At 56.4% G+C, this 20,972-nt stretch overlaps 1 protein-coding gene across 1 annotated transcript; it reads right to left on the reverse strand.

Moving 5' to 3' along the window:
- Positions 1 to 3,156: 3,156 nt before the first annotated feature.
- Positions 3,157 to 20,022, reverse strand: BPIFB3 (BPI fold containing family B member 3). The gene is made up of 15 exons (XM_036419847.2): positions 19,905 to 20,022; positions 19,041 to 19,197; positions 16,666 to 16,770; positions 16,091 to 16,231; positions 14,690 to 14,753; positions 12,772 to 12,832; positions 11,963 to 12,054; positions 11,651 to 11,830; positions 10,327 to 10,380; positions 8,227 to 8,397; positions 6,902 to 6,969; positions 5,674 to 5,716; positions 4,861 to 4,924; positions 4,270 to 4,346; positions 3,157 to 3,449 (listed from the first exon to the last, which is right to left on the reverse strand). Exons 1-15 carry the CDS (start codon positions 20,014 to 20,016, stop codon positions 3,420 to 3,422), a joined length of 1,419 nt encoding a protein of 472 aa, XP_036275740.1. The 5' UTR covers positions 20,017 to 20,022; the 3' UTR covers positions 3,157 to 3,419.
- Between the last annotated feature and the right edge of the window lie 950 nt (positions 20,023 to 20,972).

Here is a 20,972-nt window from a genome sequence, read left to right on the forward strand (position 1 = left end):
CACCTTATACCCACCAGCTACTTCTACCATTAAAACTGTGTTATAATTCCCTTATCACATAGCTATATGTCTATCAGTTAATCCATCCTTTATATATATATATATATATATATATATATATATATATATATATATATATATAATGTATTTCAAAGTAAGTTGCAGACAACAGCACATGTCCCTCTGAACACTTCAACATGTATGCCATGAAGATTCTTTCCTTTAAATGTAAAATTTATGTGCGGTAAAAGTCACAAATCTTAAATGTTTATTTGTGGAGTTTGGACAATGTTATACAGCCATGTAGCCCACAGCCCTCTCTCAACATAGAGCATCTCCATCACCTCAGAACGCTCCCTCCTGCCCCTTCCCAGCTGATACCTGCTCCCGCCCCTCAGAGGCAACCACTGCCCCTTCGAGTCCGCTGGACGCAGCCCAGACCTCTTCCCTGGCACTCAAGGCAAGTCTGCCTTCCACACTCCGTCCTGCTTCTGCCCCAGCCTCCTGCCTCTGGGCCTCTGCACGGGCAATTCCTGCAAGCTACAGCACCCTTCTCCAGACTCCACCGCTCAAACTCGTGCAGAAATGTCAGCTGCTCTGGAAAGCTTTCATTCATCCGCTTGATGAATCAAAGTACTTTGATTCTTCCTCTGGGCCACTCAGGGTCCTGCAGCCCATACTGAGATGGTGTTGCTCTGGGAAAACCAGGCAAAGCAGGCCTGGGCCCCACCCCTAGCCCAGCTCAGGCACAGCTGCCAGTGCTGTAAATGAATGAATGAATGAATGAATGAATGCTCTTACTCCCACTAGACAAGGAGCTCTCCCAGTTTCTCACCCCAGCCCCAGCCTAGGTCCTATGTCTGTGTTTAATTGATGCCCCTTCTCCCTGCCCCACTAGGTCCACCAGAGAATCCTCTGGAGTAAGGGGGCAACTCTCTCTCCCTGCCAAGGCTTGCTCAAGTCAGGGGGAGAAGAAGTGTGTTTTCCTGGACTCTGCAAGGAGATCCTTGTCCTCCTTCCCAGGAGGCAGTGGGTGTCTAAAGGCAGGCATGGTTGACGTCAAGTTTGCCGCTGTGACCCCTGGCTCCTGGGCCAGCCCCTCTCTGGAGCCCAGTTTCCTCAGCTGCTGTGGGCACACTAATGGACAGGCCCCGGAGCTGGGAGCTGGGTCTGAATTCGGCTGCCAGTTCTCTCCAAGCCGCTGTTCCTTTGGTTTGAAGACAGTGACAGGAGCAACCTGGCCTCAAAGGATGTCGGGAGGGGTGAGCAACTTAATCATGCAAAGAGCTGGGAGCAGGGCCTGGCACGCAGTAGGTGCTCAGAAGATGGCATTTTCATCCTCATCATCCCAGGTCCTCACTGGCTTCTTGTGGCAGCAAGTCTTCGAAAACCATGAAGGGCATGAGGTGGCGCCTGGACCACCTTCTGCCCCATCATCTGTAGGGGCTGGAAGAGCTCCAAGGACAGGGACCCCAAGAGTCATGCACTTGTGCTTCCACCCCCACCCCCTGTCCTATGTGACCTGATGGTCACTTCTCCTCCAGGACCTCAGCCTGGCCTTCTGAGAAGTGGGCCTCAGTGCACTTTTCCAGTAGGGTTTTGAGGATTTCATAGGAACCTTCCAGAATGTGCCCAGAGCCTCATGGAGGCTCAGTAAGCAGCAGCCCCCTTTCATCTCCCCATTGCCTCCCACTTGGTGTGATATAAGTGCTCGCTCAACAGATATATTACCTTTTTAAACCGAAATACAGTACGAAGAGGGCCTTGTGCCTCTGCCCGCAGGGACCAAAGCACATTGTATACTGTAGGGGGCAGTGCACACACAAAGGTGGTTATTGTCAGTCCCCTAAGGCTCTGTGCCCATCCGCAGCCCCAGCCAGAAGTGCAGGCCTACCCCCTGGGGCTCCAGGAGGATTAGTGTAACTGTGGCGCCTCAGGGAGGTCACCTGGGCTTAGCGTCCAAAAGGCACCTTTGTCTGCAGCTGGAGCGACCGGGCCCTGGGAGGTGACTCACCCAAAGGTGACTCAGCCCGCAGGGGGCCACATGGGGGGCTCAGGGACCAGGAAACAGAATCCGTCCAGCAGCTCCTGTCTCCCCCACGAGCTGTCAGCCTCAGGGCTGCAAGCTCAGCACAGGGGCTCCCTGCACTTCCTGGGTCATGCCCCCTTCCCGCTCCCCAAGTGTGGGTTCAGAGCCTGGGCTTTGAACTCAGAGGCCTGGATTCAAATTCTAACCTCATCATTCCTAACTTTGCATCGTTGGGTGAATCATCTAACCTCTCTGTGCCTCAGTTTCCTCAACTATAAAATAAAGGTAAAAATAGTTCCTAGACAGGAGGGTTGATTCAAGGAGTCGATGACATGATGTATCTAAAGCACTTAGTAAGCATACAATAAATGCAGCAGGTACTACTTTGGTAGCATAGCAAAACCCAGGCTTTGGAATTAGGGTCGGAAGGATCTGGTTCGAATCCCGGCTCTGCCACTTAGGAGCTGTCCAAAAGGGGGTGTTCAGCATCTGACACAGTGCCCGGTATACAATAGGCACTCAAAGGAGGTTAGCTGCTCTCATCGCCACTCTGTGCAGCCACAGGACTCACCACGATGAGGCAGACGCCACCCCTGCTTGAGGGGGTCTTGGTCAGGTGGGAAAATGGGACCAGGGCAGTGACAATCCCGTGTGGCAAATACAGTAACAGGCCAGCCTGGGGCACGGCGAGGTTTGCAGCTGCGTGTGCCCGGGCATTGAGGGGTGATAGGAGTTTTCCAGGCACACAGGGGACAGGGCTGCCCCAGGAAGAGGGAAGGGCTGTTCAAAGGCCTGACTACCCATCATGCACATTCTTCACCATGTGCCAGGCACTCTTCTTAGTACTTTGACTGGGAGACAGAATGAAGGAAGAGGTATTTAGAAAAACGGAGTGAGGAGCAGAGAAGGGAGTAAGGAGGGACACAGGGAGCTAGGGCAGAGGTGGAGGAAGGTGGCACAAGAATCAGGCCAACCAGGTAAGCTTGAGACACAAAGCTACAATGACTAGGCCCCTAGTCCCCTCACCTCCCAGGAGCCCCTGCCTGGAGCACAGGAGGGCACCAGAGGCAGAGGCCAAGGTGGCCTGTGTGTGACTGGGGAAGAGACTAGCCAGGAGATGCTGACACAGACAGTTTATTGAAAGCCAGGGACCGGCCACTGTGGTCCCAGAGCTCTCTCTGAAGCAGAGTCCTCTGGCCAGCCCTGCAGTCCCCATCCGGGCCGGGGCACAGCTGCAGGGCCAGACCACCTGGGGGGGGGGGCCTGGGTGGATAAGGGACATTTATACTGTCACTGACACAGGCTAGAGACTGGGAGGGAAACTGAGGCAGAGAGGCTGAGAGGCAGGATTTTGGCAGTCAACGGGGAGGGGGAGCGGCCATCTCTCAGCTCAGGATGCCACAGTCAGCACAACAGCGTTCTGCAAGGAGCAACGGTTCTTGGTTAGGCTCTCTGAGTCCAAACACACCTGTGCTCCCACCTCCACCCCATCTCTGCATCCATGTCTGTGCCCCTCCCATGGCTGAGGTTAACACTGCACCTGGAACACAGCAGGCACTCATTGAATGAATGAATGAATGAACAAATAATGAATGCGTAATGAATGACATCCAGAGTGAGAAAGGTCACTGATTTGCTGACTTTAGTTCTTAAGAGATGCAAATTCAAGTGCCATTTATCCATTAATTTACTGTGTTGAACCTGGGCCAGAAATCAGACATCCTTCAGCCTTGGTTCTCATCTGGGAAATGGTTCAAAACTCTGCTCTACCTCCCAGAACAGTTCCAAAACTCAAAGTTGTGCTGGGTTGAAAAAGGATTGTGAGGCTATGTCTATTATATTGTATATTCCACAAGAAAGGAGTCAGGACCTGTTAGCCACGCCTGCCACAGGCACAGGAAAAGGAGGGACAGTACAGGTACGTGCCACTCCTGGACCAAGGGAACTGCCATCCTGTGAGTGAATCCGAGATCACACCTGATAGGCCAGACATGGGTCTGAATTGATCAGGAAAGATCTTTGTATTATAATTGACTGGCAATGCGTGCCATGGGCTAGGAAGGAAGGAGTGACAGCACTTGTGCCATCTGTTTACCATTCCCAAGCTCAGTCGTTTGTAATTCCCGGAGCAGTTTGGAAAAACAGTGCGTGGGCAGACCAGATGAGGAGCAGAGCACTCCCCTAAGGCGCTTCAAGCAAGGCTCTCCGCAAACACACGTGCGGCCCATCCAGACGCTCACCTCGATGACCTCCAGCACCGCGTTGCCAAAACTGACATTGAGAACGTTGGGCAGGGGAATGCCAACATCCAGGCCCGCTGCGAAGAGGAAAGGGTTGAAAGCAAAGATATGAGGGGGGCCAGGGTGGGACCTGCAGACCTTATTCCCCCACTTTCCTTGAGCCAGCCACTTCTCTTCTTGGGGACTCAGTTTTTCTTATTGGCAGACTCCTACATGTCCTACTAAACTCAAATGAAAATGCTCTTTTTCTGTATTGCCATCAGTGGCCCCTCGGCAGAGCCTCCCTGAGGTTCTGTCGGGTCCTTGCACATTCTGGGCCATATATTCTCATCAATAGCTTATGTGAGCATTCCCCTCTGGGTTGTGAGCTGGAGGAGAGGACCCAGGTCAGATAGCTCTTGGGGTGCGATGTAGATGCTAGTCAGTGTTGTGTGAATGGAAATATCGGTGCCTCAATTTTTGCAGCTCAGAAATGGGCATCAACCCTCTCCAACCTCAGTGTCTCTCAGAACAAGGAAAGAGGCAACAGATTTGGCAGCCCCAAGCTCAGACACTCCACGTGTCCAAACAGACAGTGGAGGCCACCCGTACCGTTGAGCTTCGGCACGTACACCGCCCGGATCACGTCACTGAGCCACTCTTCTAAGTGGGACGCCTGCAAGAGAGCATAGGGAGGGTGGGAGGTGGCTATGCAGGGAGCAGCCCGCTCCTTCCCGGGGAGGGAAACCCAAGGTCCAGCTGCCCCAGCCTCCCTCGTGCCTGGGGACACAGCTCCTAGTGGGCACAGGCCCACTGGGGTGGACTATCTACCAGTGACCCCAGAGGGGACTCTGAGTTAGGACAGCTTCCCCCTGGGCCCCGTGGGCTTAGAGGAGCTGCCTTCCTAGAGGAGGGGGCCTGTGCCTGAGAAAGAAGGAGGGGAAGGCACCAGCTCCAGGAGACTCTGTGTGGTCTGATCTTAGGTTCCTACTAACCTAAGAACCCTTAGGATGTTCTAGGACCTGAGAGGATCATGAGATTCCAGAACCACAGAACTATGTGAGAAGCAGAAGGCTAAGGGCTCTGTGGGGCTCTGAAACAGGAGAACTTTCTGAGTTCCGGAGCCTTATTTCTTGTGTGAACCTTTGTGGGATTCCGGAAATTTATGACTTTGTAAGGTTCCAAGACATTGATAGGTCCTGAGATTCAGATTCACTGTCCTAAGGGTGATCTCACACACACACACACACACACACACACACACACACACACACACATGCCCTGATGTCTGTCCACTCTGGCTTGGGGCAGGGCTCAGACTGGGGCCAGATCAGTCATGTGGCTCATGGACTCATCCCACCTCCTGTCCAGCCCCCCTAGAGGACGCTCACCACTGCCAAGCTGCTCACCCTCCCAGGAACTTACATCAAAGGGGTGGGCAGAGGAAGAGGCCAGCTTGACACTGAGCCTGTTGGAGAGAAGAGGGGTGTTGGGGGTCCCAGCATCCACCCCAACACCCGCTGAGCAGTGCTCTGCCCCACCCCACCCCACAGCATGCACCCCTAGCTTTCCAGCATCAGAAAACAGGGTTATAGGCCCAACTCTGTCTCTATCCAGCCTTAACTCAGAGACTCAGTTTTCCCACCTGTAAAATGGACCTGGAGGGATCGAACCTCCTTCTGAGATACCATGACCACCACCTCTGACTCCGTGGTTTTGGAGCCTGAGTTGTTTGACTCGGGGCGAGTGGGTGAACCTTTCTGAAGAGTGGCTCTCCATAGACTGAGCACTGGACATGGGGTGCTCTATATCCAGCGGGCACCCTAGCGGCCACAAGGCACTAGTGGATCGCAGCTGGCCAAACACAGGTCCAGAGCCAGAGCCTGGCCAGGAGCTCCATCTCCTGAAGGGCTGAGGCGGGAACTGCCACCAGGAATGAGAGACGAACTCAGGCAGCAGGCGAGGTTAGAAATGGGGCAGCAGTGGAGCCTTGCAAGGGGCATCTGTATGCAGCCTCAGGGGCCACAAGGGACACTCAGTAGGGTCAGGTAAGCACTGGTGCCTATGGGCCAGGATGGGCAGATCTCAGAGACCCTGGGAAAGCCACCCCAAATCCAGGGGAGGGTCAGAGAGGCCCATACCCATGGCCACTGTGAGAGCACTGAGCCTGGAGAATGGAGGCCCTGATGGCAGGCCTGCTCCCAGGGACAACCCACTGTGCCAGCCTGGGCTTTGTAAATGGTAAAGGGCCATTCCCGAGAGGAAGGATTGCCACCAGCATCACCATCTTGGTCCTAAAGAAGACCATTAGGCCTAGTTCCCACAGGAGTGGGGAGATTAGAGAAATAACGAATGCACCTGAATAACGAGGCATTTTATAACATCCCGGCAAGTTATCTCTGTGGCCAGCCTCTGGGGCTGATCACTCAGGAGTTTGGACTCCATATCCTGGCAGCGGGTGTATCTCTAGGGCCAGCCTGTGGGCGGCGCTGTGCAAGAAGCCTGCTCTGGACCTGCTTCTCTGAGCCCCAGGTGCCATCTGTGAAAATGGGCTAACACCATCCCCTGCCCTGCAGGTCCTGGATAAACGGAAGGAGGTTCCTGTAGGTCCCTCTTCTTGGTCCTACAGCCAAGGCCCAGGATCCCAGGTTACCGTTCCAGGGACAGGGAGAGGTGCAGCCTGGTAGCCGAAGGAGCCAGCTGGGCATTTAAAGTCATAACCTGCAGGGGGAAGAGGCAGAGGTTACTCTGAATCAGACAGAAGGAACTTGAGGACAGGCCAACAGGTGAATCCCCACCGTTCCTCCCACTAACCCTTACGGAGGCCCTGCTGTGCGTTAGGATCCTGCTGGGCTGTGAGCAGGTAACTTGAAGGACCTGGTGTTCAAGAACTAGATCACATGTGTCAAACACAAGGCCTGCGGGCCAAATCCGTCCCGCCAGGCCTTGCAAGGTGGCCCGCACCGCGCTGTCATCACTGCACTCCGCTGCGTTTCCATCACAATGACAGTTTATGACTGTTCAGTAAACCATTCGGCCCACGATTTAGGCTGGATTTTAGATTTTGGCCCCTTCTCTGATTGAGTTCGACACCCCTAAACTAGATTATTAAAAGTGAAGGGGCATCCGGGTCTCTCAGAACAAGGTGACTCAGGTGGTTGGAGCATCACCTCATACACCAAAAGGTTGTGGGTTCAATTCCCAGTCAGGGCAAATTCCTAGATTGTGGGTTTGGTCCCCAGTTGAGGCATATACAGGAGGCAACCAATTGATGTTTCTCACATTAGTGTTTCTCTATTTCTCTCTCTCTCTTCCCATATCCTCAGGTGAGGATTAAAAAAGAACAACTGATGGTGATCCTTTTTATACAAGAGGAAGCTTTGGGGTTGTTGAAGCTTGGGGAGACCCTCAGCCCAGCCTGCTGGGGAGCAAGGGTGGGTGTCCAATGAGGTGACACCAGAGCTGAATGTTGAAAGATGAGGAGAGAGACGGTAGTGCAGGGGGTGGTCCCTGTACACGCAAAGACAGGGAGGTGGGGCCTGGCAGCCCTGAGTATAAGGCAGAGGCTGAGGCAGGGGGTATGGAATGTGCTAGGCCATGGGCAGCCAGGGCAGAGAGTGAGCAGGGGAGGGGCCTGCCTCTGCCCAGATGTGTGTTTGGAGGTGGGAGGGAGAGGTAGGGGGCAGGAAGAAGTCATAGTGTCATCCAAGAGATATATGAGCACAGAGAGGATGGGGATACGGGGAGCACTCCTGGAATCCCGGGGAAGCAGACTGGACAGGCCTTGGCCTGGTCAGATGTGTGATGAGGAAGTCTAAGTGGGCACCTGGGTCTTAGCTCAGAGGGTGACAATAAAGGAGAGGGGCTTCCTGGGTGGTGCCACCCTGAAATCAGGGGAAGGCACCCTACTCCCCAGTAGCCTGGAAAGGGTCAGCCCGCTCAGAACCCAGTGCCGGGCTCCCTCCCTTAGCCACTCACCCCATTCAGCTCCAAGAGGGCTTCCGGGGCCCCCGCAGGGAGGTGGGGCAGCACGCGGATGTTGGCTGTGATGGAGACTGCGGCCTTCTTTTTCTGCAGTGAGACCGCCGGTGCCTGCTTCACCTGCAGCCTGAGCAGGAGCTGCTGGCCCGGGGGCAGCTCCCCCAGGACCTGGGGAGAGGCAGAGAGCAGGGCCCGAGGCAGCTTAGATGCCCCACTGAGAGAGCCAGCCAGTGACTCAAGAGAGTCAACAAGCACCCGCTGAGCACCCACTGAGCACCCACTGGCACCATGCTGGGTGCGGAGGCGACAGACTGAACCATGGTCTCAGCCCCCGTGAGATTGACAGTCAGATGGGGAGACACCACCAACTCATGGAACAAGAGAACCAGACTCAAAATTCCCCCGAGGCCCACCAGCCCTGCATGACCCCTCCTCTGCCCTCCTCCCCATCTCACCCTACCACTGGTCCCCTCAGTCCTTCCTCTCCATCTCACTCCACTACCAGCCCCCTCATTCTCTCCTCTCCATCTCACCCCCTTCACTACCGATCCCTGTATGCTCTCCTCTCCATCTTACCCCACCACCGGTCCCCACATGCCCTCCTCTCCATCTCACCAGCTCCTTTCTGCTCCTCTCACCTGACAGGCACGCACCCACCTCGGGGCCTATGCAATTCCTGTTCGTCCTGCCTGGAAATGTCTTCCCAGATCCTGCACAGTCCCTGCCCTCACCTCCTTCAGCCTCGTGCTCAATGGTCACCCCTCAGGGAGGCGTGCAGAGCACCCTGTCTAGGAGCACCATTCCTGCGCTCCTCATCTGCGTGGACCATCCCATTCTCTCCACTCATTTGCCCAATGTCTGCCAGCCCAGTCAGAATGGCAGCTCCTGCAGCACAGGGACTTGTTCTCCTTCTCACCTTCGCCCCTCCTGGATTCCCAGCACCTGGCACAAGGCCTGGCACGTAGTAGGTGCTCAGGGAATGTTGGTTGACTGACTGACTGAGTCACACAATCGGGAAATTCTGAGTCTTACAATCATGAATCATGGAATTATAAAATTCATGTAAATTAGAGTCACAGAAGCTTGGAGTCCCTTGAATGCCAGAGTCTGGGGACCGATTCCTCAAACCCATCTCCCAGAGATGCAGGATCAGACAGACAGGGAACTACAGATTCCACTCTCAGATTCTGAAGCCACGGACCCAGACGTGGAGCTGGGGCTCTGGCTTCTGACACAGCAAGGCCAGCAACTGGAGGACAAAGGTCCAGGCTCCCGGAGCTGGAGGGACACGGCCCAGCTTGCTGCCTCCATGGGTCCCTCCCCCAAGTCCCTCTCCACCATTTATGGCTCCTGCCCTCAGGAAGTGCTTCTGAATGTCTAGCCCCAATCTCATCCCTAGCCTGAGACTCCTAGGCCCTTTAGCTAAGGCCTCGAGCCATGCCCACCAAGGCTGGTTTGAATCACCCACTTTAAGGATTCACAGTTTTTCTGTGTCCCCAAGCTCAGCTTCCCTCTGCATCTCTCTGGTAGACACCCAGATCTTGCGGACCTCTTTCCAAGCTCCGTCAGCATCTGCTATTATGTAAGGACTTTGTAGTAGTATTTCAACCTCAGGATGAATTCAGATTCTCACAGCTGGAAAGTATCTGCTCCAGCCCCAGGTGAATGAACAGGAAAGCTGAGGCCAGGCCCCGCAGCCTTGTACTGGGGTCCTCCCTGAATCTTCTCCTTCCTCTTCCCCCCCAGAGCCAGTGCCCTACATCTTCTCTCGTGTGACAGAGGAGACCAAGACTAAGGTGAAGTAAGGCAGCAGGAGGGAGGGGACTCAGTAGCCTGAGAAGAGTCTTCTGTCTTCTTGACAGAAAAGGAACAGCCATAGGACACATGTCTAATTGACTTCTGGGGCAATTAAAGCCTGGTCCTTTCCACTCTGCTGTCAGGAAAGGACACAGTGCTAGCCATTCACACTTGAGTGTGAATTTAGAGTCAACATTCCATTACAGCTCTGTGGAGAAATGCATTGAGAAAGAGTCTGGAGTCCATTCAGGCTCATCAGGAAAGTGCTCCATGATCAAGGCCATAAGAAGGGTCACTCACCTCAGGGACCAAAGCTGTCAGGTCTGTAGTTGTCATTGGGACATTGCTGGGAACCTGGGCCCAAGACCAAATGAGAGGACACGGTGAACGCAGACACAGGACAGGGACCCCTCAGCACACACAGGCCAGTTTGGTCCACATTCTGCCCCACCTCCATCTCACCAGCCACATGCACATCTCTACAAACTCTCACGCTTCTTCCAGTGGCCGGTGATCGCTGAGTGCTCCCTGGAAGCCGAGCACATGCCTTTGCTTATTTCACATTTACAACAGCCCAAAGCGGTGGTGCTCTGGCTACTCTCACTCTGTGAGAGGGGAACTCGAGGCTCCTCTCTAGACTCAGCTGGTAAGCGATGGCACCGGGATGTGACCTGGGCAGGCTAATTCCAGAACCTTCAAACCCCTCACAGACTGAAGGCCCAGGGATCTGACCCTGGTCAGAGGATTCCCAGACTCTCCCCCAACACAAGGCCATCACCCCCTGGGCATGGACAGCACTTGAGGATAGCACCTGGCCTCTGAAATCCCTCTCTTGCCTAATTCTCTCTCTCTCTCTCTCTCTCTCTCTCTCTCTCTCTCTCTCTCTCACACACACACACACACACACACACACACACACACACACACTGCTCAGGCACATGCATCCTCACACTCAGAGTCTCTGCCTGGCTATGACTGCCACCTCCCTCCAGCAAGGAGACGCCTGCCTCCTAGCTCAGGAGCCTGGTCCGTGCTCTCTGGACCCTACATGAAGAAGTGCTCCCCTAGGACCTGAGCTGTAGATGGAGGCTGGGGGGCGGGGAGCATGGAGACAGGTGGCTTAGAGCTCACTGCCTTTGGAGAGGGGTAAGGCTGAGAAAATGCCTCTGGATGCGGCTCCTGAGAGGTGAACCTTCCAGACATCTGTGAGGCGTGAGGAGCCAGAGTGGAAGCAGAGAGATCTTAGAGGCTTCACAACAAGTGTCCAAGTGACCTTTGGAACAGTCTAAGCCTAGTTTTCCTCTCTCCGACTCAAATCTGCTCTTGAGAAAGCATTAGACATGTTAGTCATCCACACTTCAGTATAAAATTGGGCTCTCGACTCTGAAAGGGAGCGTCTGATGCCAGGATAAACAGCTGGCTACATTTCACTGCCGGTTCTGAACACCTGAAAGTAACTCCCTGGGAGGAATGACTCAGAAGTCCCATTTAGACTTAGCCGATCGGAGGGCCATCATCATCCATCAGCAATTACAGAGGAAGGGGCTCGTCTAGGCTAATCAGTGCTGATGTGACTGGGCCGTTGGTGTCTTCAGGGCACAGCAGGGGAGGGTGCCACACTCACCAGCTCAGGGGTGATGTCTATGTCAAGGGCACCGTTGGTCTGCAGGAGCCCAAAGATGGTGCTGAAGAAGTACAGAGGCACGGCCAGCTGGGACGTGTGGTCCTCCTTGGGAGGCACCTTGATGGGCTTGGGGGGCTTGGGGAAGTCAATGACGTCACCAGCCACGCTCTTCACAATGGACTGCAGGGGGAGGAGACGGCACGGAAGGTCTCAGGGCTGCTCACCCACGTGCTTTGACCCAGCAGCTCCCACCCAGCCTCCACCAGTATCCTCCACCGCCCCCCTGCCGCCCGGCAAGGCCTTCCGACTCACGTTGATGTCCAGCTCTATGTACTGGTTAGAGATGAGAGGCAGTGTGGCCAGAGTGAATTCCACAGACCCAAGAGGCCCCAAGGGCACCAGGCCTGCGTGGGGAGAGGAGGGAGGGAGGGAGGAAGACCCCATGAGCCAAGCCCCCCCAAATAACCGGCCCTACTTCCACGTATTGAGTGCCTAGCACTCTACTGAGTATTCGCCTGGGCACCACCGTCATCCTCACTAAACAGATCAACTCTGAGGCTTGGACAGAAGGCGCCAGCCCGCGGCCACAGAAGCCAGGCCAGGACTCCCCTTTTCCAGCGCTGGTGTCACTGCGGCCCTGCCTCTCTCACAGCTGCCCCAGCTTTTCTGGCCTCGTCCCGGCCACACCTGTTTACACTTGGCAAAGCCCATCTGTGCACACAAAAGGCATCCGTCCATGTCTCCATAGGCTTGAGGAGACAGGTGGCTACTGTGGCTGTGGGCCTTGGGTTTCTTACTTGAGCTCTCTGGGCCTGTCATCCTGTCTGTCCAGACAATAATAACAACATCTGCCTCATGTTTCTGACCATGCTGGACACCCCAGGTGCCTGAGGCCCCCAGCAGAGAGAGAGCTGGGGGCAGAGTGTGAGTCCCCCTTCCTGCTGGACCAGCCTCAGCCCACACCCCGCGGGAGCTCCTCAAAGTGGCAGCCTCGTCAGCCTGAGGAGGAAGTGGAAGGTCCCAGCATCCTGTCCCTTCCTCTCGCCCTGGTACCGCCACCCTTTGGGGTAATGGGAGGGGGTAGGAGAAGGGGCCAAGGAGGGGGTCGGACCCCAACTTACTCAGCACAGCCCCGAGGAGCTCATTCACCATGCTCAGCACACCGTCCACCACGGGGCACAGCTGTGTCCAGGGGAGACAGGTGTTACAAAACAATAAGAGTGGGCCCAGCCTGGCGCAGGGACAGCTGCATTTTCTATACCCGTTTTGTCATAACATTTGCTATCCTGGGGACCAAGGCAAGGCAGAATGTAGAGAAGGGTGGGGGGACACGCAGAGGCAGGGGCTTGATGTGTTGGGAGGGTGCAGTGGGTGATGTGGAGGGCCAGTTACATGGGCCCCCCTAGAAAACCCCCAAAGGATGCTGGGAGAACAGGGGAGACCTACTTCAGAGGCCAGCTAGGGTGTGTGGACCAGGCCCTCGTCTGCGGGGACAAAGGCCGCTGTTCCCTCTGAGGTCTCAGGTCCCTGCCGGACCCCGGGAGACCTAGCCTAGGGGCCCCCAGGAAGGGTGCCTCCCCCTCCATCCGGAGAGCCAGGCTCGAGCCAGGCAGTCACTGCATTCACTGCACGCATTTAGCATTCAGAGGTCTGGGGGTGGACTGCGCCAGCGTGTTTCTGAGAACTCCTGTGTGGTGCGGACAGGGAGCAGGTGGCTCGGCTTGCAGAATCCCGAGTCTGCGGATCACAGAACCCGAGTCCGCCTGAGCGGGAACCTCAGGCGGCCCGGCCCCGGCCCTTCGCCCACACCGGTGACCAGAGAAGAATGGCAGCCTGCCCAGGCCACAGCTGTGCTCAGGGCGAAGGGAGGGCTGCCTCTTCACTTAAGCCCTGGGGCCTCCAACTCCACGGCCCCTGCAGCCAGGCCTGCCTGTCGCAGAAATGCGAGGACATCCCAGGGGCTGTGACAGGTGGGGAGCCGCCCCGTGGCGCCCGCCATGTGACCTGCGGGAAGGAGGAACTGGGCGGCCAGGGCGGCCGATTGCACAAGAGATGCCAGAAATCGGATCGGTAGGAGAAATCTCCAATCTCTAAATGCTGGTGATTAGCTCTCGTTTTTAAAGCCTCTTTGAGTCACACACATCCTGTGTCGCAGCCTGTCGTCCCACAGACCCTGGAGAGGGGTCGCAATTTAAACTCAGCCCCCTTTGTTGAAATCCACCTGAGGTGGGCCTGGTGGGGGTCCTGGCTGCTGGGGCTTCCCTTCTCCCCCTGAGCTACTTTCTGATCGGCTTCTTCAAGTCCAGGGCAGTTTTGCCAACCTCAGGTGCCCGTGCCCTTGCTACCTCCACAGGTGCCCTTCACAAGGACCCGCAAGAGAGGTCCTGCCAGGGCTAGGGTTCAGGAGGCAGGGCTGCCCTGGGCTGGCTGTGTGAGCCCAGTAAGCCTGCCTGCTGTGGCCTCAATGCGATGGGCCTTTGGCCAGACCATCTTTCCTCCAGTGTGGCTCGTGTCCCCTGATGGCTGGGGCCGCCATGGACAAGCATCCTGGAGCAGGGCAGGTATAACGTGTTCCTCTTAGGAAGTACTGATACACGAGGATGCCATTTTCTGACACATATGCCCAGCACCGGGCTCAGTTGAAAATCATCCAGTGACCCAAGTTTTATTCAAAGCGAGTTTAAAGCCAAGTTTAAAGGCAATAATAATAATAATAATAATAGTACAGGTGGCAGAGACAGGGCAGAGGCTAAGAAAGGGACATTAATTTGGGAGCAGGAGAGTGAGGTCATCGAAGCTGTAAGTTTAGGATTCAGAGGTCTGGGGAGGAGTTGTAGCAGTCCCCTACCCCCCCCCCCCCCATCCCCATACACACAGACTCACAGGCGGCACTTGAGCAGTGTGGGCAGGCCAGGATGGATTACCCGGTGGGCGTGGGAGGGAAGGACAGCCTAATCCTGCCTGGCGCCCAGCTTTACTCAAAGCCAGGGGAGGGGGGGGCGCAGCCCGGGCACAGGGTGTGCCTGGCCCCGCACTCACCAGTCCCGGAAGCACCTTGAAGAGCGTCTGTTCCGCCAGCCCCAGGAGCGGTGTGGGCAGCAGCCTGGGGGAGGGAGAAGCCTGAGAGTGTGGCCGCCGCCCGGGACGGTGCCAGCCTGGGTCACGGGCAGGGCGCTGGCTGGACTTTGGAGACCGGGTTTACACCTTGGCTCTGCCTCGCCCTGAGGCCCAGGGAGGATTTCCGCTCCCCGTTTGCACAGCGCCTGCCTCCCAGAGCGGCTGCTGCCCAGGTTAAACATGAGTGCCTCTGCACCAGGTATACCGTCCGCTCGGTAAATATCTGCTCCTTTGTCTCCTCCAACATTGTACGTACGTGACATTTGAACTTAGAACTGGCTTCGAGTGTGGGCTCAACAAATATTTGTTGAATGAATGAGTATTTGAAGAAGGGAGGAAGGAAGGAAGGAGAGGGAGGCCTGTGGATGGTAAGGTCTGTTTAAGGATTACAGGGGCACAGAGGGAGGGGTGACAACCGCAGAACCACAACCACAGGACACCAGCACCACCTGGTCTCCGTCCCCTCCAGGACCCACTGGAGCAGGAGGAAGCCAATGGGGTTGAAGGGCCCAAAGACCCTATCTGGGATCCCCTAATGAAGGTCCTTCTGGAGACAGGAGCAACGCTGGCTCGCCCTGTTCCTGGGAGCTAAGACAGAGCTGTCTGATGACCCATCTCTGCTCGGGGCCACCCAGCAAAGATGGGATGGGGTGTGCCATTAGGCCTGGAATGTAGAAACTAACTGGGGGAGACACAACGCGTGAGGTGGGAAGGAGGCAGGTGCCCCCGAGGGTGGGTGCAGGGCCCTGGGCAAAGCCTTGGGCCTAATTCCAGAGACCAGCCCACCTCCATCCCTGCCTCAACCTGGTGTGTGACCTTGGGCACCTCCCTGGCCCTCTCTGGGCCTCCACTGTCTCCTGGGAGGGATCATTCAGCACCGTGGAGGAAGGGCCACTGTGCCTGAACCGCTGTGGGAAGAACACACATGAAGTGCCAGAGCCTTCCAGATCATCAGATACAGGTGGGGACACTGAGGCCCAGACTGGGAGGGGGCTCCCCTGAGGGTCACACAGCAAGTCAGGGATAGCGTTGGATCCCTGGTGTGAGGACAGCAGGGACCGGGACGCTGGTAGATCCGATGGAGGGGCCGCAGAAGGCTCCGCTCTGTGTGGGAGAGGGGACAGCAGGATCTCAGGCCGGAGAAGGGGGACGCCCGGGGGTGGGGGGTACAAGCTGTGGGCTGAGCCGGAGTCCCTGTCCGTGGAGGGTCTCATGATGGGTGGGGGTGAAGGGTGGGGGCAGGCAGGCTGGAGGTGGGGTGAGTTCAGGCTCCGGAGAGATCCAGAAGATGCCCATGGGCATGGGCTCCAGCTGCGGACTCACCCTGAGAGCAGGCTGATGTGGCCCAGGAGCGTGCTGCAGCGCTTGAGGATGAGGATGGGCGTTCCCCGCGAGCTTATGCCCATGGCCACACGCGACGACACGTTCACCTCCGCTGCCAGCTGCAGGAGGCCCCCCAGGGTCCTGCGAGAGGGAGTGCCGGGGGTGTGGCTAGGCCTCTAGGCCCCCACCCACCAGGGCCCTCCTTCACCACGCCACCCCGGCTTGGACCCTGATGGGCCAATTGGGTGGCCTTGCAAGTGATCTGGTCCCCATGTCCTCCTCTCACCCCCTGCCTCCCTGTAGGTCCCCATCTTGCATACCCCTGCCCCTTCTTCCCCCATCTCTTCAGTGAGCCCCGAACAGTGGGGTAGGGTCTCCATGGAGCATGAAGGGGAAGCCCCTGGGGTCAGTGGGGTGGAGATCATGGGGAGGGGTAATGGGTGGGAACAGTAGTGTGGGAGTCTCTCAGAGAGAAGCTAGAGTGAGGGAAATAGGGGGCAGTAGGATAGGGATCCCCAGAGGGCAGTGGCATGGGGTGGGGAGCAATAGGGTAGAGGTTCCCGGGGCACACTCACCCGGAGCCTTCCAGGCCCACCTTGGTGTGCAGGCTCAGCTGCACCCCAAACCCCGGCAGCAGCTTCAGCGACACCTGTGGCAGCGTGAGCTCCTCGACCTTCAGCCTGGGGGAGTCAGGGGAAGGGCCCCCAGTGCCAGCCTCTCAGTGCCTGGGACACCCCAGCCCTCTAGCGTGTGCCCCCCACCCCACTTCTAAGCCGCAATTCAAATGCGGCTCCAGGCATCTCCTCTTCGGTTTCATCATCGTCTGCGGAGTGGGACCATAATGCCAGTACCTGTCTCATAGCAATGTTGCAAAGATAAGTGAGATAATGTAAGAGCCACGGCTGGTACAGCGTATGCCCAATGAGTGTAGAATCATCATCGCCATCGGAGGCTCAGCGAATTAAACTGTTCACTTCAGCCGGGACCGGTTTGGCTCAATGGATAGAGCGTCGGCTTGGGGACTGAAGGGACCCGGGTTCGATTCCGGTCAAGGGCATGTACCTTGGTTGCGGGCATATCCCCAGTAGGGGGTGTGCAAGAGGCAGCTGATCGATGACTCTCTCTCATCGATGTTTCTAACTCTCTATCTCCCTCCCTTCCTCTCTGTATAAAATCAATAAAAAATATATTTAAAAAAATAAAATAAAATAAACTGTTCGCTTCACCCTTCCCCATGGCCTCAGTCCTGGTTCAGTCTCCAGCCTGGATCATCGTCCCTCCACTCGCACACCCCTGATCACAAGCATGCAATCCAAGTGGTTCCCAAACACAACTCCCACAGTCCATTGTTTTCTCTGTCCTCTCGGTCTTTGCCCAGACTGTTCCTCCGTCTGAAACACGCTTCTCTTGACTCTCCTTCCATCCCACTGCCACCTTCGGTTAGCAGAATCTCGGCTCTGCTGATTTCCGCTAGGGCATCCCCTCCTCCAGGAAGCCCTCCTCCCTGCATCTCTGACTCGGGCAAACGCCCTCCTCTGCCCCAGTGTCCACGTGCTTTCTGGGCTGCCTCCATCACTGCCCTGAGCTTCCAAGATCATCATTGTTGGGCTCTGCCTCCTCCTGGGGACTCTTTGAGACAAGGGCACTGTCTGGTTCGTGTTTGAAGCCTCAGGACCCATGGGGAATTCTACAGTTGTGGGGGGGCAGGGGGACTAGATCTATTAATAATAATAATAGTATTTATTGAACATTTAGTGTATGGAAACCTCTATTTAGCTCTTTGACACACATTAATTCACTTTCCTGGCAACGACCTCATGCAAAGCTGGTTTTGTGAAGCCAATAAAAGACAGCAGTTCAAATCCTAGCTCCACTACTGACTGACTGTGTGACCTTGGGCGAATCACATTGTTGCTGTGTGCCTCGGTTTCTCCATCTGTAACGTGGGGATACTGACAATACCGGCCACAGTGACACACAGTGGTCCTCAAGCAACAGCAATGTCAGCCCTTACCAGCTCCTTTCGGAGACATTTGCCATGTGGGGAGATGCACATTCATCCCCTCTCCCTCCCCCAGCAACCCGTTCCCTCCTGCACAGTGGCTCTCCCCATGCCCTGGCTCTCGGCCTTCTGCCTTCATCTGGGGCCTGTCCTCTGACCTTCCCATGAGTCACTGCCAGCCCTGGGCCGGTCCCACCTGCTGTGGGCAGGCAGTGTGGGCTGCGATTGAATACCCAGACTCCTCTCCCCACCCTGCCCACTCCCCAGCTGGGTGAGCTTGAGCAGTCTGTTCACTGCCCCGTGCCAGGCACCAGAAAACACTGGCTAGGTGGTATTGAGTTATTATGTGATGTCATGCATTCAAAGAATATGTTTTAGCATTCATTGTGTGTGAAGCACTATTTCTGATACTGAGGACATGGCATTCAACAGGTCGGACAAAAGTCCCGCTTTTCCTGGGGTATACATCTAGCAGGGGAGACAGGAAAAAGCAGTGAACTATATGGGGTGCCAGGGAGTGAGTGGTGTGTCCCCTGGAGAGCTGGAAGGAAGGAAGGGGACAATGAAGGGCTGGTCAGGGCAGGGTAGTTCAGAGCAGAGGCCTGGAGAAGAGGGGAGCGGGAGCCGTGCAGGCACCTGGATCACCCCAGAGGACGGAGCAGCTTGCCCAGGACACACAGTGAGAAACTGGGTCCGACCCCAGAGCAGGAGCGCTCAACCACAGGGGCTCGCTGCCCTTCCTGTCTTGCATAGCACGCAGTAGGCTCTTTATTTTCTGACCCGGGTCCTGGGACTCCCTATTCAGGGCTCCCGATATCACCCCCACTGCCTGCCAATACATTAAAGAGACACCATCTCTCCTCTATTCCCTGCATGAAAGGAAAGACCAGCCTTGCTGTGGGGCACACAGTAGGTGCGCAGTCAGGAAGCTATGCTGCGGTGACTCACCCAGAGAGCTCCTCCACAACAGCAAAAACTCCTCCGTAGCCCAGCAGGCCGCCTCCTCCGAGCAGCCCTCCGGAACCCAGGAGGCCCTGGTTCACTGACGTGACCGAGCCCAGCACATTCTGCAGAAGGGGACCCCCGACCAGTGAGTTCTGGATGGCTGCAGAGAGGGAGGGGGGAGAGAGGTTCCTTTTACACATGGGGAAGCTAAGGCCCAGAGAGGGGCAGAGACTTGCCCAAAGCCACACAGCCAATCAGATTTGGTACCGATAGTATAATATGACGAGGGCTCCTGACCCGGGGCCCCCTTGTAGGAGGACAGAAGCAAAGAAGGGAGCGCACAGCCACCAGGGCTTGACCAAGATGGAGAAGGCAACCTCTGCTCCTCCTCCTGGGCACCCCAGCCTGACTGTGTGCAGAGGGTGAGCAGGGCAAGACAGAGGGACCGCCTTGTGGAGGTTGGGACAGGGTGGGGGTGGCCTCCCTGAAGCATTTTCTATCCAGGACTGCTCTACTGCCCATGAGACTGTCACCGGGGCAGTGGGACCCCGGAGCACAAAATGCTCCCACACCCCAGGAGCGTGGCTCGGCCAGCACCCTCCCCTTGACCTCCTCAACCCCACTTGTACGCGTCCCTGAGGCTGATGCAGTCCCATGGGCCTCAGCCCAGGTCACCACGTCCCCCTTTCAGAAGAAAGTGAACTAACCACTCTGAGTCTGCGAGCAAACCTTACACCCCTGCATTCTCTCTGCAGCTGAGAATCGCAGCCTGCTCCCTCTGTTCCTGAAAGCAGGCGCTCTGAGCATAAGGATGGGGCCATCGGCACTGCCGCTGGACCCCTCCCCAACTGTCCATGGCGGGCTCACCTTTGCCAAGTTCATCCTTGTCAATCCGAGCGAGAGTGCCCACCGTCTCAAGCAGCCCCTGGCACGGAGCCGCCAGACCCCAGAGCAGGAGCAGGGACCACATGCCCAGCATTGTCAGCAGCACACCTGGCAGGAGCAGAGGCGGGAACGCTGAGGCCCTCCTCGCGCCCAAGCCTGTCCCCTCCCTGGAGCCCTGGCGCTGGCCTGGCGTAGTTCAAGTCCAGCTTCACTCCCAGAAAGGCCCTCTCCATCCAGATGCAGACGGCGCTAACATGTGCACCCACCGTTCAGTGCCAGGGCACGCTACGATCTTCAGGGCACTTTCCAAGCCGCTGCCTCATTGGATCTCATTTCTGAGATGGGAAAACTGAGGCCAAGAGAGGGGAGGGGACTTGACCAAGGTCACAGAGCTAATTAGTGACAGGGCCAGAATCTGAACCTCGAGTCTATGCGACTTAAACTACCACCTTTCTCTCCTCTCCTGCCTCCATCCGGGATGATGATAAAGAAAGAAATAGATGGGAAATGAGAGCCTGGCTAGCTTCCTCGTTCCCTAGAGGAGCAGTTCTCTTTATGGAGTTCCATATCCACCCCCTCAGTCACCTACCTCCCACCCCCTCAGGTCGCCTTGCTTAAACCCCTCTCCCTGCTGCTCTTGGGATAGAACACGGGCTCCTTCCTAGCTCCTGTAGGTCCCTGCCTGCCTCTTCCACCTCCTTGGCCTTAACCATGACAAGCTCCTTCCCACCCCAGGGCCTTTGCACAGGCTGTTCCTTCTCTCAGGAAGGCTCTTCCTCTGGCTCCTCACCCTTCAGGTTCCAAATACGTGTCGCCTCCTTGGACAGCCCTCCCTCCTTCGCCTTGTCTAAAGAAGCCCCTCGGTCACTGAACCTCACCCAGAAGTTTTGCTTTCAGGCACGTATCACAACAGGTAGCTACCCATGGTGTCTGTGTCCTTGTCTTGCCTTGTAAGCTCCCAGAGGGCAGGAGCTGTGCCCGGGCCCCTGGGCATGGTTGTGTGCTGGAGACGGAGCCTGCTGAGGGGCAAAGGGGATGAAATCCAGCCCC

This window comes from Pipistrellus kuhlii, unplaced genomic scaffold, assembly GCF_014108245.1.
Source record: "Pipistrellus kuhlii isolate mPipKuh1 unplaced genomic scaffold, mPipKuh1.p scaffold_m20_p_6, whole genome shotgun sequence".
Lineage (NCBI taxonomy): Eukaryota > Metazoa > Chordata > Mammalia > Chiroptera > Vespertilionidae > Pipistrellus > Pipistrellus kuhlii.

Excerpts from the sequence above, each read along its gene's own strand:
- BPIFB3 (XM_036419847.2), bottom strand. The coding sequence starts at position 20,016 with ATGCTGGGCATGTGGTCCCTGCTCCTGCTCTGGGGTCTGGCGGCTCCG. Across the intron at positions 16,771-19,040 it reads GTTGTGGAGGAGCTCTCTGG|GCTGAAGGTCGAGGAGCTCA; the intron begins GTGAGTCACCGC and ends TGACTCCCCCAG. Across the intron at positions 4,925-5,673 it reads CCTCTGCCCACCCCTTTGAT|GCGTCCCACTTAGAAGAGTG; the intron begins GTAAGTTCCTGG and ends GCTCTCTTGCAG.